The sequence below is a fragment of the Globicephala melas genome, chromosome 17 (assembly GCF_963455315.2).
Source record: "Globicephala melas chromosome 17, mGloMel1.2, whole genome shotgun sequence".
NCBI lineage: Eukaryota > Metazoa > Chordata > Mammalia > Artiodactyla > Delphinidae > Globicephala > Globicephala melas.
In genome coordinates, this window is record NC_083330.1 from 4,428,045 (window position 1) to 4,442,012 (window position 13,968).

Genomic DNA, 13,968 nt, shown 5'->3' on the forward strand with positions numbered 1-13,968 from the left:
GAAAACGGGTACATTTTGGTATATATATTATATCTAATTTAATGTTATTACTATTTAATATTATTTTTCATTTTTTAAAAATCTCTACACTGGGGAAGTCAAACTTATTTTGAACAAAATGGAAGTAAACGCAAAATAAAGCAATTTCAAAACAGTTTTCTATACTGTTTTAATTCATCTCTTACTCTCTTAGATTCTTAACTATTAATTTTTTATTTGAGCTTAGAGTAATAGTCTACATTATTACGTGGTTCTTTGTTGAATGGAAACTAGTGTGCTCAGAAAAGATCATTTTAAGAAAGACATATATATGCACAATGCATGCAAACAGGTAACAGGAAATAGTAACTATCCCTTCCATTATATTTTTCAATATTTCCTCAATCAACAAAATGAAAGGGTAACACGGTTTCAGCGCCACCCACACGAAAAGGAGCCCAAAACTCAAAGTAATCTCGCTTACCGTGCCAGACGGCCGCGTGTCCATCCCACAGCGTTGCCACCGTCTTCCTGGCACCGTCCCATAAATTATGAGAGTAAGCTTCTTTTAATACATTCTTCCTCTTATAAATGTGTAAGAAAATAATAGTAAGGTAGAGAAGAAAGATAGTAAAGTAAGGAAGTATTAAAAGTATGAGTGGTGTAAAAACCCACAAGAGATAGTTTGCAAAATTCCAGTAGTCCTCCAGTTGCTCCACACCAAACCATTCTTCAAGTACGTGGATCAGACAAGTCATGGAGGGCATGGAATCCTGTCCTGTCCCACAGGTTTGATTTTTGTCTATCATTTTTCTTTAGGTGAAAATGACAAATTCAGTCTCTTTCTTCGACATCATGGCAGGTCTTTAATTTAGCCACTAAAAGGGAAAAAATAATCCAAAGTTATTCTCTTCACAGCTGAAATGTTAAATGTTTTAGCCTACATGAATACTGTGTAGTCCTTTCTTAATACCAAAAATGAGTAGATTGTTAACAAGTTAACTTTGTTGCAGATTTAAATGTGAAAATGGGTTTCATTTGTGAAGTGTTGGGTTTAGCTATTGAAATAACTCACAAGCTACAATTACAAGAGGAAAATAAAGCTGATGAATGAAATTTCAGATTGATCTTAATAATTTGACTTATATCTTAATGGATCATACTGAACGTTTGTATCTTAAACTAGGTTATGTTGAGATAACTATTCTTCATAGAAGAAAACATCAATATCTGATTCAATAAAAGTAACCTAATTCTTAGGAAATGATGACATACATTTTTAGATATTACCTTTTCCAAGCAAGTTTATAGAAAAGCTCTCTGTTCCTCTGACATTATACAATAATACAAATTTGTCAGTGTCATTTTTATCTTATAGTCACTAAAATTTCTCTTGTATCTTAAATGATTGAAAGAATACAGCATGGGGCTTCCCTGGTGGCGCAGTGGTTGAGAGTCCGCCTGCCGATGCAGGGGACAAGGGTTCGTGCCCCGGTCCGGGAAGATCCCACATGCCGCGGAGCGGCTGGGCCCGTGAGCCATGGCCGCTGAGCCTGCGCATCCGGAGCCTGTGCTCCGCAACGGGAGAGGCCACAACTGTAAGAGGCCCACGTAGCGCAAAAAAAAAAAAAAAAAAAGAATACAGCATGCAATTATTCTATGTCATTCTCTAAACCATTCACTTAACTTACCAGAAATTAGATAAATATCTTGTCCCAAGCTTCAATGTCTGTATTCTGAAAAACACAGTATATAAAAGGAAGAAAAATGATTTAAAAAAAGATAATCATTAATACCCAGAGATAGAATTTCCATAAAATAAATGGCAAGACACTTTCACCAATGTGTGACAATTATGCTTACAGCCCTATACTAGTGTATCACAATTAAAAATTACACTCACACTACCAGTGCTTTTAGTGAGGACACCTCTATATACTGTTTTAGTTCCACACTATAAAGCCCCACCTGAGACACTTTTTAAATTCACAGCTCTAGAAACTTCGCTTCTTCAGAGAAAAAGTATGAAGTTAAGATGTGTAACAGACTCTGTCTCTTTTTAGTCATTGCCAGATAACGAGCTGATGGGCAGACGTGATGTTCGATGGTGCGGCTGCATCAGCCTCATGATCATGTCCTCCTACAGAAGATTTCCTGCTTCCGTCACTATTTTCTCTGCTTCTGATTCTACCCTTAGAGATATTTTATCATTATTCCATACCATATAAACTTGATGAAAATCATCTCAAGTCCTTTGAGGATGAGGCAGGAAATGAAAAAATGAAAGAAAGGGATGGAGGGAGAGGGAGAGACAGATGTACAAGAGCAATTACATGTTGTCTTGAAGCCAAGATTATCTTGCTGATAACTAGCATGTTAGCAGGGCACAGAATTGACTTGTTCTTCCAGCGTTAGAGGATTTTGTCCAGTTTCCTTGTAACCAATAGCATTTATCTGTGAGAAACCTGGGCCTGTTACGGTAACAGAAGGTGGACACAGCACACATTAAGCCCACAACCTGTGTTTTATTTACATCACATTTTAATCAATCCATCTAAAGAGGCAAACTGCTAAAATTTACCAGTGTTTGATCATTTAGCGTGCAACAGAGCAAAACTTATTACTTTTTAAAATGAGAGCTTTCCTCACAAGGATGGCTATATTCAAAAAAAAAAAAAAAGGAAAATAACAAGTGTTGTTGATAATATGGAGAAATTAGAACCTTCATACATTGCTGGTGGGAATACAAAATGGTGCAGTCACCATGGAAATCAGTCCTCAAAAAGCTAAACACAGAGTTACCATTTGACCCAGTAATTCTAGTCCTAGGTATACACCCAAGAGAACTGAAAACATATATTCACACAGATATCTGCATACAAGTGTTGACAGCAGCATTATTCATAATAGCCAAGAAATGGACAACCCAAATGCCCATCCACGGATGGATAAAAATATGCTATACCCAGAAAACAGAATATTATTCAGGCACAAAAAGAAATGAAGTACTAGTTCATACTGCAATATGCATGAACCCTGAAAACATTATACTAAGTAAAAAAAAGTCAGATACTGAAGGCCACACCTTGTATGATTCCATTTACATGAAATACCCAGCACAGGCTAATCCACACAGACAGAAAGGTTAGTGGCTGCCAGAGGCTGGGGCAGGGGGCAATGAGAAGTGACTCCCAATGGAAACAGAGGTGCCTTCTGGGGATAATGAAAATGTTCCGGAATTGGATGGTAGTGATGGTTGTACGACCTTGTGAATATACTAAAAACCACTGAGTTGCACATTTTTAAATGGTGAATATTACGATGAATTACATATCAACAGAAAGAGCTTTCAAATAGTAATACATTAAAATTTATGATAGCCTCTCAAATATGTTAAAAGAAGCTCTTCCCAGGCCTGAAAACCAATCATTTTGGTGATTTGACCCTTACTGCTTAATACAATTGTCCCAATAATCTAGTCTCAGGACTTCCCTGGCGGTCCAGTGGTTAAGACTTCGCCTTCTAAAGCAGGGGGTGCAGGTTCAATCCCTGGTCAGGGAGCTAAGATCCCACATGCCTGGCAGCCAAAACACCAAAACATAAAACAGAAGCAATATTGTTACAAATTCAATAAAGACTTTAAAAATGGTCCACGTCAAAAAAATCTTAAAAAAAAAATCTAGTTTCATTTCCAATTTTTAATAGGATTGTAAAATCTTGTGATTTTAAAACCTTCTTTAGTACCTCGCCCCACCCAAATTGGTAAAAGAACTATACCTCTTGTCCATAGTTATGTTCTGATTTATTACACACACTTAACACACACAGTAGAGGGGAGAGGGGCAGTGCGAAGGCAGACACCCAGGGACAGGGGCTATGCGGACCACTCACAAGATCCTGCCGTCTGCTAACAGCGTCCAAGTGCTGCATGCAAGGACCTCCTCCAAAAATGATCAACCCAGATTTTGATTTAAAACCTTCCAGAACAGAAAACTCAAAAGGTGCCCTTTCCACCATCAGAACCGTTCATCGAAATGCTAAAAAGACCTTCCTTACACTTACTTCCCTGGAATTTTCCCCATAGACCTAGTTCTGTACCATTGAAACTCTTCCATTAGACAACCTCTTAAGTTTTAGGACAGCTATCACAAAGCTACAAAATCCTCTTTTCTAGTCAGAATCCTTATTAGTCCTTTCATCCACTCCTGGGACCTGGTTCCGTAACCTTTCACCACTCGGGTCACGCCCTGTGACTGACTCTGCTTATCCAATATGGAGCGGAGCAGGTAGAGTAACCCACCTGGGCCTGGGTTTGCTAAGATCTATAAAACTGGGATAACAGTAGAACTTAGATATACTACATTAGCTGATGGAGACGCCATGGAGACAACATCCCGCACACAAGGGGGTAAGGAGAAGGCTGCTACGTTATACAGCGTGGTCTCGGAAGGTTTCTCTAAAAGGATGTTTAAGCAAAGACCTGAGGACGTGAGGAAGCAAACCGTGCGGGCATTTGGAAGAGAATTCCAGCTGAAAGAACGGTGAGTACAAAGGATGTGCACTTGGAGGGGTCAGCAAAGCAGTTGGGTTGAGGAAGAGGGATGGGGCGGGGCGGGGGGTGGGGCAGTCAGAAGTGGGGAGCACTGCAGAACTCTGTGGGCCAGCTTTCACCTAAGTGAGATGGAAAAGGCACCAGAAGGGTGGGTTCTAAATGACTGCTGTGTTGAGAATACATTGCACAGGGAGCAAACAGGAAGTTATTGCAGTCACTGAGATGAGTGATGAACAGGTGTGCCAGCGTGCGGGCTGTAAGACATGATCAGCTTCTGGATGTATTTTGAGGATAAAGCCAACAGGATATGCTGGTGAATGCATGTAGAACGTGAGCGAGAGAAGTCCGGTATGGCCTCACGGTGTCCAGGCAACATGGGTTTGTATCCTGGGAGGCTCTGCCACTTACTGTGTGACCCAGACAAGTTACGTAACATCAGTTTCTCCCTCTATAAAATGAGAATAACAACAGTACCTTCCTAATGAGACTGTCGTGAAAAAAGCTCAGAAGAGTGCCTCCCACCATAAAGGCACTAAACAAGTGTTACTCTCATCATCATCATCATCGTTAGCCCGCTTGTGAGAGGATGGACTTGCCAGAGAACAGGTTTAGACACCCCAGGAATTCCTGGCCATCAGGAATTCAGGTCTGAACACGTTAAGATTCTACTGGACATCCACGTGGAGATGGTCAGAAGGCAGCTGGACACAAGCAGAGTTTAGCAGGAAGGTCAGGGCTAAAGAAATATACCCGAGATTCGGTGACATATAGACCAGTATTGAAAACCGTACAACTAAAGAAGGTCCCTTTAGGGAGTGAATATAAAATAAAAAAGTTTCCAAGACTGAGCCTTGGGGCATTCAACATTTTAGAAGCTGGGAAGCCAATGAGGAACCAGCATTCTCCTTCCAGGCGTGGCATCTTGGATGTCAAGGTAAGAAAGTGTTTCAGGAAAGGAGTCCTCAGCTGTTTCATGTGACACTTGGAGGTCTAGTAAGATAAAGATCATTGATCCTTGGATTTTACAACACAGAGGCACTGACAAGTCCTGATAAGACCAGTTTTGATAGAGTGGGGATAAAAGGCAGGTGGAGAAAGTTCAAGAAAGAATGGGAGGGAATGAATTGGAAATAGCAAATATGGACAACTCTTCAGAGAATTACTGTTGCAAAAAGGAACAGAAAAACAGGTGGGTATCCAGAAAGGAATGTGGATCAAGTTTGTTGTCTTACGATGAACAAAAATACGGCAGCTTTTAACACCAGTGATGATGTATCGATGAGAGAACAAGGAATGGATGACGCAAGGGAGATTACTGTTGAGGCCTAGGCCAGAGGGGATAGAATACAGTGGATAAAAAAGAAGATGCCCCAAAAAGACTTACATCACTCGGTTTTTAATTCATTTACTCAATAAGTATTTATCAAACAAGTATGTAGTTTGTGTTCGGCACTATTCTAAACACGGGGGATATGTCACTAGATAGATGGTTATGAGAAAACGTATGTAAAAGCAGTTAGAATACTATGCCTAGCACACACTAGCCACCTAACCAATGCTGGCTAACTAAATACAGATGGATGTAAACTATTTTCATCCAAATTTTGGACAAAAATGTGGACCAAGACAGTGTCCTAAAATCTGTCACTAGAGAACTATCAAAGGAATTTAAATAACAAGCTTTTGAATTGATAAAATACTTACTTATGATAAAATGGGAAAATGGCCTTAGAACTCAATGAATACAACCTCTTAATTTTGTGGAAAAGTTAAAAATAGAAAGCCAAGTTGACTTACCCAGTTACTAAATTAATTCAGTGAAAAACCAAGAGCCAAAATTAAAACCCAGTCCTCCTACTTCCTACTCTGATTTTCATTATACTTCAAGTCTCTCTCTCTCTCTCTAACAGAAAGGCTGAAAATATTAAGATTGCAATTTCTATCTTCCCTCTACTTCTGCCTGGCTCTTCTTCCCCTCCAATTTACCATAGGCTGTATGTGACTCTCTACCACTGTATTTTAATCCAATAAAAACTATAATTCTTAAAAGATGTTTTGGGGGAGATATAATATTTTAGTTACCAAAATTCTAGGTTATTTCCTAACCCCTCCCCCCCAAAAAATCTCCAGTGAAACAGTCCTATGCATCACATATTTTCCCATCTGGAATTCACGTAACTTGTAAGAAAAAGTTGACAAGCTGAAATATCAGCATGTTGATATTGATGGCAAGGAACATTTACAATAACTAACTTTATAGATGTTTAAAATCAGAATATTTCAAAAACGAATAAAACAGGATTTTTTTGTTTCGTTTTCTACAAAAACTTAAGGAAATAAATCTATTCCTTTTTTTTTTTTAACCATTACTGGTACTTTTGGCACCATGTATGGCAGCAGATTCATTTCTTACTTTTAGTATGTGAGCCACATTGAGGATGTGCTGAAAATGCCAATTACAAGAAATACTCACTGAAATCCAAATTAATTTTCCATTTTCCTTTGTGCAGATTTAATAATGGTTCAACAGGGCTTTTGTACTCCGTTTTAGTGAGTACACTCTACTTCAAACCATCAATGAAAATGAAGTTTAATATTTCAGTTATGATATCTGGCAAACTCAACCATTTTATCTCTAAAGCAATATCTTTTGGATTTCAAGCTTCGAACTCTAGGTTCTGAGATGAATTACCTTTCAAGGTGGTTTTTTATGTTGTTGTTTTTTTTTTTTCAATCCTAGAATGTCCTTCGACTCCTAGCTAGAATCTTCCACTCTGTTTCATAATTATTGTTCCACCCTTATTTTCTTAACTATCCTCATCCCCAAATGTTAACACAACCATACTGGTGTAACTGTGCAGCAGTCTTATCTTTCTGAGTCACTAACATGAGTAAGGCAGCAGCAAGGATGCGGGAATAAACATTTCATTTGAACATGAACCTTCTACTTCCACTCACCAGTAAATGCGGCCAAAATATTAGGGGCCATTCTAAACGTCTGGATTTTATCTTAGCTCTTACATATTCTAAAGGAATGCCAAACCAACTCCAGCATCCATCGCACAAGCAAAGTCCTAAGTGCCCCGACAACCTTCAAGTTTGAACGTGCTTCAAGAGGAAACTGCCTGGGCGATCTCAACCAATGCCACGCACCAAACACGGATTGCTGTTTTCAAATCCAGCAGCGCTGCTCCCGTTTTCGACATCCTGGTTTGTGCACATGTATCCTTCGTATATCATCAGCAGCTGGAGGGCTGAGCCCTGTTTCACAGGCTGCAGACTCCGGAGACCGAAACAGTGCCAGGCGCCTCCAGAGTATGGACCTACCCGGACTATGACCAGCACAGGTGAGAGGTTGGATACCCACTTCGGTCCTTCCAGCAGTCCGAGGAAGCAGGTCCTACGAATCATCCCTATTTACGGATGCTCACAGCGAGGCCCAGGAGGGTTCCGTGGCCCGCCTGGGTCACACAGGTGGTATAAAGGGGCATCGACCAGGACCCCCGCCGGGACTGAAGGGTGTGGACGCGACCCCCCTCCCCACGACCACCTTCGGCTTCACACAGTGGGCTCCATTCGCCTCCCTATCAGAGCGGCCCCGGGAAGCCCAGGGATCTGCAGGGACGGGGGAAGGCACCTGGCCCCGACCCAAGTGGAGGCCGCACCCGCCGAACTGCAGTGTTTGGGGCTCGAGGGGAGATGCGGGCCGAGGTGAATGGGCTCGCTGTGACCCAGGCAAGGCCTTCCCTCCCGGCCACTCTGGGGCCCCAGCCGAAGCCCGAGTCCTGCGGGAGGCCAGGGACTCCGCGCGGCCGCGGCGCCCCGGCCCCCGAGGCTGGCAGGGCGCCGAGGAGCGCGGGGAGGCCCAGGCGGGGACGACGCACCTCGGGCAGCAAGCAGAGGGGGCTCGGCTCGCCCTCACCCTGCAGCAGCGGCGGGAGCTCCTCGGTGGCTCACTCGGGGAAGCAGAGGCACTCGAACAGCCGTTCTCCCCGAGAGACCCGGAAGGAAAAAGCCAAGCGCCGGCTGCAGCCCGAGCAGCGTTGAATGTGACACCGCCCGTCGCCCCGTCCCTTCCTGTGTCCCCACCCCCGGAACCACTTCCGTCTGCGGCTTCTCTCGTGCTCCGGGGTGGAGTGCTCGTGGGTCCGTCTCTCCTCTGCAGCCGGGCGCGCCTCCAGTCCTGCCCTCGGTCCCCAGCAGCCGAACAGCGGCCGGGAGGCCTTCCCGCGCAATCTGCCGCGTGGCCGCCTCCTCTGAGGCGCTACGATGTACTGCGAGAAGTGGAGCTCCGTGGCGGAGATGTGTCTCTTCCTTGAAGACCTGCGGGAGGACTCCTGCATCCTCTGCCTCTGCTCCAGGGCGTTTGTGGAGTAAGTCGCACGCGGGCCTCTCGGTTTCCTGACCTGTAGGGGTTGGGGTGGCGATTGATCCCCGGGATCGGGGCCAGAGTGTCCGACCGTCGGGTACAGTGGTGCCTGAGAGAAAGGAAGAACCGTCCTCGGGCTTTACGGCGTGCTCGCCCACGGCCCTGAAGTGATGGAGTAAGTCTGCTCTGCGGGCTGTTAGGAGAGAATGTGGTGGCCCGTGTTTGTCATTTTACACTCGTCAACTGAGGGGACGGTCACAAGCTGCGGGGAAGTGAAATGAAAGCGATCTGGGATGTGATAGCACAGGGCGGAGGTTTGAAGATGAGTAACGTTTCTAGTTAACATCTTTTTTTAAACCTTAAGGTTTATTAAAGCACAAATGCACATAAATAGAACTTCTCATTACCCGGGAGAAAAGATTTAACTATAATCACATCAGTTTTTGAGCCGTGCTTATTTTTGGAAAATACTTGTTTCGGCCACAAATTGCGCTGCGTGGCAGACAGTTAGTGGGTAGGAAAGCACTGACTCAAGAATTGGATTTTAGGGATTTCTTAAAAAATATATATACATATATTAGGTGTGTGAGTTCCGCCACTTAATCCTTTTTTTTTTTTAATCTCTGAAACGGGTATATCTACCCTAATCCTCTCACTGGCTTATTGTTAGATCCAACTTGTGGAACTGAATTTTATGTGGTACTTTTAACATAGTTTATTTAGAATTATAGAATTAAGACAGAATTTAAGTTGGAAGGAATTCTTACTATTCGCCATGTGTTTTTGTGGAGTAATCGGCAAATTAATCCGGAAAAAAAATTAAGCGCTGTATTAAATTTAATGAAAAAATATTGTCGTCTGGGGACTTCCCTGGCCGTCCAGGAGTTAGGACTCTGCGCTTCCACTGCAGGGGGTTCGATCCCCGGTCAGGGAACTAAGATCTCGCAAGACACGGGGCTCAGCCAAAAAACAAAGCAACATACTGTCGTCTCTGTATTCATGCAGGCGTGTGTTCATTCAGCGAATTTTCTTTGTGCTCCGTCATGGTAGGTACTGGTTAGCACTGGGGTATCTGGCACAGCCCATCCCTACATCCTTAGTTTACTTTCTAGCAAAGGTGATCAATATTAAGACAGCCAGGTACGTAATTATTTGGTTAATTATAGTTGTAAGTACAAGATGGGAGAGAAGTGCCAGGTGCTCTTATAGCAAAAACCCAACCTTTTGCCATGGATCACAGAGATTTCTTAGAGAAAGTAGCATTTGAAAAGTGGCCCAAAAGGTGAGTAGAAATAAACCGGGATATGTTTGAGTGGGCGGAAGCATTCCCATCCAAGCAGAACTCTGTAAAAAGCCTCAAGGGAGCAAAAGAAAGCCTGTGAAAGGGAAACAAAATGACTGGGAAAGAAAAATAGAAGATAGGGTTGGTGAGATACGCAGGGTCTAGACATGCAGGACTTTGTAGAGGACAAGTTCAGATTTGCATCTCTGAAGATGCCTCTAGTAGCAGTGATGTGCGGGCCTAGAACGAATCTTGTGTACATACCAGCCAAGGCACATCCTTAGTTCTTAGCCTGCAGCCCATTTGAGTCTTGGTGCCGTCTTCATGAAGTCTCCTTCCCAAAAAAGAAAACGGGAGGGAATATAAGTTATAAAAAGTTGAGAAAAATACCTTACCTGTGGAAAACAATATGCAACTGGATTTCAATTAAAGCCGCTTTATTTAAAACACAATTGGGAGTTCCCTGACAGTCCAGTGGAACTCAGACTCAACACTTCCACTGCCGGCGCTGGGTTCAATCCCTGGTCGGGGAACTAAGATGGCGCAGCCAAAAACAACAACAACAAAGATAATTCAATTACCATATAAATCACCAGTTACGTTGCATTTAGTCTTTTTGAGCTAAAATGTGCATTCTTTTCATCACAGATAATTTCATACCTTTCTTAAAACTTGGAAGCTCTACTTCACTTTTTTAAACTACCTTCTAAGTTCAAAATAGATAAAGAGAAAAGAATGGCTTGGTCTTTTCCTTTAGATCAGTTACTGCTCAAAGTATAACCCTTTAGAACAAAAAGATCTTGGAGATACAGTCGTAGAATTGTCACCAGTAGTCACTGAAAAGTCCTTGGGAGTGGGAGACATGCTGGAAGCTCAGAGACTCGTGAGTATAACCCTGATTTTCTAGGTAGGGAAAAAGTCTGTTTCCAAACTCTAAGAACAATACATTTGATTGTTGGCCAACTTCAAATAGATTATTAAACTGAAAGTTCAGTACCATGTAGCAGAAAACAGAAAGTGAGCTTTAGCATAGGTGCCAAATAACTGCTCAGTAATTAAGAGATTATTTTCATACCTCCCCTCAAAGGCAGGAAATAGAACATAATATTGTAACTAATTTTTATTTTCTGAGGACATTACATTAACATACTGCCTTATGAGTTCAATAATTGGAGTAATAATTCTGTCTCATCTACACACTTAATTTTCTATACACTGTCTATATGAAGTGGACATATAATTACAGTGTTATAGGGCTGTTAAAAATAACCATTACAGGGCTTCCCTGGTGGCGCAGTGGTTGGGAGTCCGCCTGCCGATGCAGGGGACACAGGTTCGTGCCCCGGTCCGGGAAGATCCCACATGCCGCGCAGCGGCTGGGCCCATGAGCCATGGCCGCTGAGCCTGCGCGTCCGGAGCCTATGCTCTGCAACAGGAGAGGCCACAACAGTGAGAGGCCCGCGTACCGCAAAAAAGAAAAAAATAAATAATAACCATTACAGGACTTCCCTGGGGGCGCAGTGGTTGAGAGTCCGCCTGCCAATGCAGGGGACACGGGTTCGAGCCCTGGTCCGGGAAGATCCCACATGCCGCGGAGCAGCTAAGCCCGTGTGCCACAACTACTGAGCCTGCGCTCTAGAGCCCGTGAGCCACAACTCATGAAGCCCGCGCGCCTAGAGCCCGTGCTCCGCAACAAGAGAAGCCACCGCAATGAGAAGCCCTCGCACTGCAACGAAGAGTAGCCCGGTTCCTGTCTGAGCCAGCTACCTCGGAGGTTCCCAAAGAGCAGTTCAGTGTGTCCATCACTCCTACGTTTGTCAGTTAGCGTTCTCTGTGGAGCACTTTCCCTTCTCTCCCCGTTGTTTGTTCATTCCCCTATTTCTATTAACATGGACTCTGGACTGTTAATTTATTAATGGATATATTGTTACTATCATCATTTATTTTGGTGTTCCTTTCGTCTCAGATGGCTGGTGGGAGCCCCTTGAACTGACTCCTGAATCCTTTCGATGGGTCCCTGGCATTCTTTGAGCCCTTCCTAACCTTCCGGCACAATAATATAATTTTACAGCCTGCGCTCCAGCATGGACGTGCCATTTCTCCAAGGTGCCCTGGTCCCTTTGAGTGGAGAGCAGTGTTTAGAAACTAAGACTTGGGTCATCATTGTGCTCATTGCTGCTGGGTGTTCAGTGCTTCTCCACCCTGGGCAGACACAGCTAGGCAGGCTACAAGCGCATTTCACGTACATACACAAAGGTGTGTGTTGGAGAATCTTGGCTGTCGTTATCCTCAGTGCATTTACTTATTTGCTCGGTGTAACCAATCTTGCAACCATATTGACCCTCTTCTCCATCTGACACCTTCATGCCCATACCCTTGGGCACTAGCGGGCACACCGTCGATGCCCTTCTGTGGCTGCCCCCGCGCCCCAGGCTTCAAGTTGCTGGGGGTCCGTGGGCATGCTGCCAGAGCACATCTGCACTTCATCCCCTCCCCCGTTCATGTCCTGCTAAGTCACCACCTATGTTACGTTTTATAAAGTGTCAAAAGATAAATAGATGGGGGATATGAGATATATCAAGTACACAAGAATTTTGTTTTGTTGAATTTGTTGTTGCTCCCATTAGAAGAGTGGTAGTAGCTATTACTTGCAGATGGCCTTGTTATGGCAGTTATGGTGGAGTTTATTACAGCTTAATTTACCGGTAGGAAGATAATAGCAAAATTCCCCCCCTTCCCTTTATTTTAAGTGTTCTGTTAGGTTTATTTTGCTTATGAAATTCTTATCTTAGTAAAGAAAAAATTTAGAAGTAGATACGTAAAGAAAAGTTCAGCTATTCACTTTTTAAAACTCTGAGACTGAATTGTTTTATTTCGATTTATGTTTCGGTTTAATAAAATAAGAACTTAATTTTATGTTAGTCCCCAAAACAACCTTAGCTCAGACCATGAATATCTTATCTACTAGGCAGTGGATAACTTGGCCTATTTGCAAATGGACTAGGGTCTGCGTGTGGGTTTATAGAGGTGTAAGATAAATCTTTTCACGTTTATGCTCACTTTCTACAGCAAATTGAGAGAATATTTCACTGTTTGTATATCCCAAGGAGGATCAGATTCTTTCCCCAGTATCCAGAGCTGCCACTTAATTTTAATAAATTAGTAGTTATCATTATTGCGTGGTTTGCATGTGATATGTACCCAATGCTTTATGTGTGCAGTCAGTCCTTATTAGAACCCTGTGAGGTATGTATCATTACCTCTATATTACAGATAAGAAGAATGTATTAGCAGATAGCTTTTCTGTTTTTTAACCTTTTTATTAATCTATGCTGCCTTAAGCTTGTTTTTTCACTAAGTTTATAGTTTAATTTTTTTCAATATTGACTGTTTAATTTGCTTCACAGAGATCGGAAATTGTGCAATTTGGGATTAAAAGGCTACTACGTTAAAGACGATGGCAACAGTTCAGGTAATACAGTATGAAGCTACATAGCCCTTTTTTTGCTAAAACTAACCATGGTACTGTACAGAGGAGAGGCGGGAGCAAAGCAAGGAAATCACTTGCCTGGCCGTAGTTTGTGCAGCTGCCTTACTTGGGAGAGCTTTCTGGGCTGCTCGTGTGTGGCGGTTAAGCCCCGTCTCCTCAGGTCGGAGTTCCCTGGCCCTGGCTTAGGTTTTGGCTTGTTCGGGGAGGCCACCGAGGTATCAGAGCCACCCCGCGCTAACGGCCTCCTCGCTTAAATACTTCAACAGTTTTATATGTAAACCATTCAGGATAAACTC

The 13,968-nt window shown here is 43.1% G+C and overlaps 2 protein-coding genes across 9 annotated transcripts in view; one reads left to right on the forward strand and one right to left on the reverse strand.

Moving 5' to 3' along the window:
• TMEM68 (transmembrane protein 68) overlaps positions 1-8,549 on the reverse strand; it is a 34,673-nt gene extending 26,124 nt beyond the window's left edge. For 3 of the 8 annotated variants that reach the window (XM_060286934.1, XM_030859738.2, XM_060286941.2), the window contains exons 1-3: positions 8,416-8,549; positions 1,671-1,715; positions 464-857 (exon numbers count right to left, since the gene is read on the reverse strand). In XM_060286934.1, the coding sequence (XP_060142917.1) occupies positions 464-788 (325 nt within the window). In that variant the 5' untranslated portion in view covers positions 789-857; positions 1,671-1,715; positions 8,416-8,549. Of the gene's footprint in view, positions 1-463; positions 858-1,670; positions 1,716-2,312; positions 2,382-7,684; positions 7,806-7,858; positions 8,289-8,415 lie in introns of those variants that run through there. The other 5 variants (XM_060286935.2, XM_060286936.2, XM_060286937.2 and 2 more) reach the window with 5 other exon arrangements.
• Positions 8,550-8,571: 22 nt separating this feature from the next.
• The window catches only part of TGS1 (trimethylguanosine synthase 1), a 37,912-nt gene continuing 32,515 nt past the window's right edge, over positions 8,572-13,968 (forward strand). Inside the window, exons 1-2 of the mRNA XM_030859737.3 lie at positions 8,572-8,904; positions 13,590-13,654. Coding sequence (XP_030715597.2) covers positions 8,801-8,904; positions 13,590-13,654 — 169 coding nt within the window. The 5' untranslated portion in view covers positions 8,572-8,800. The remainder of the gene's footprint in view (positions 8,905-13,589; positions 13,655-13,968) is intronic.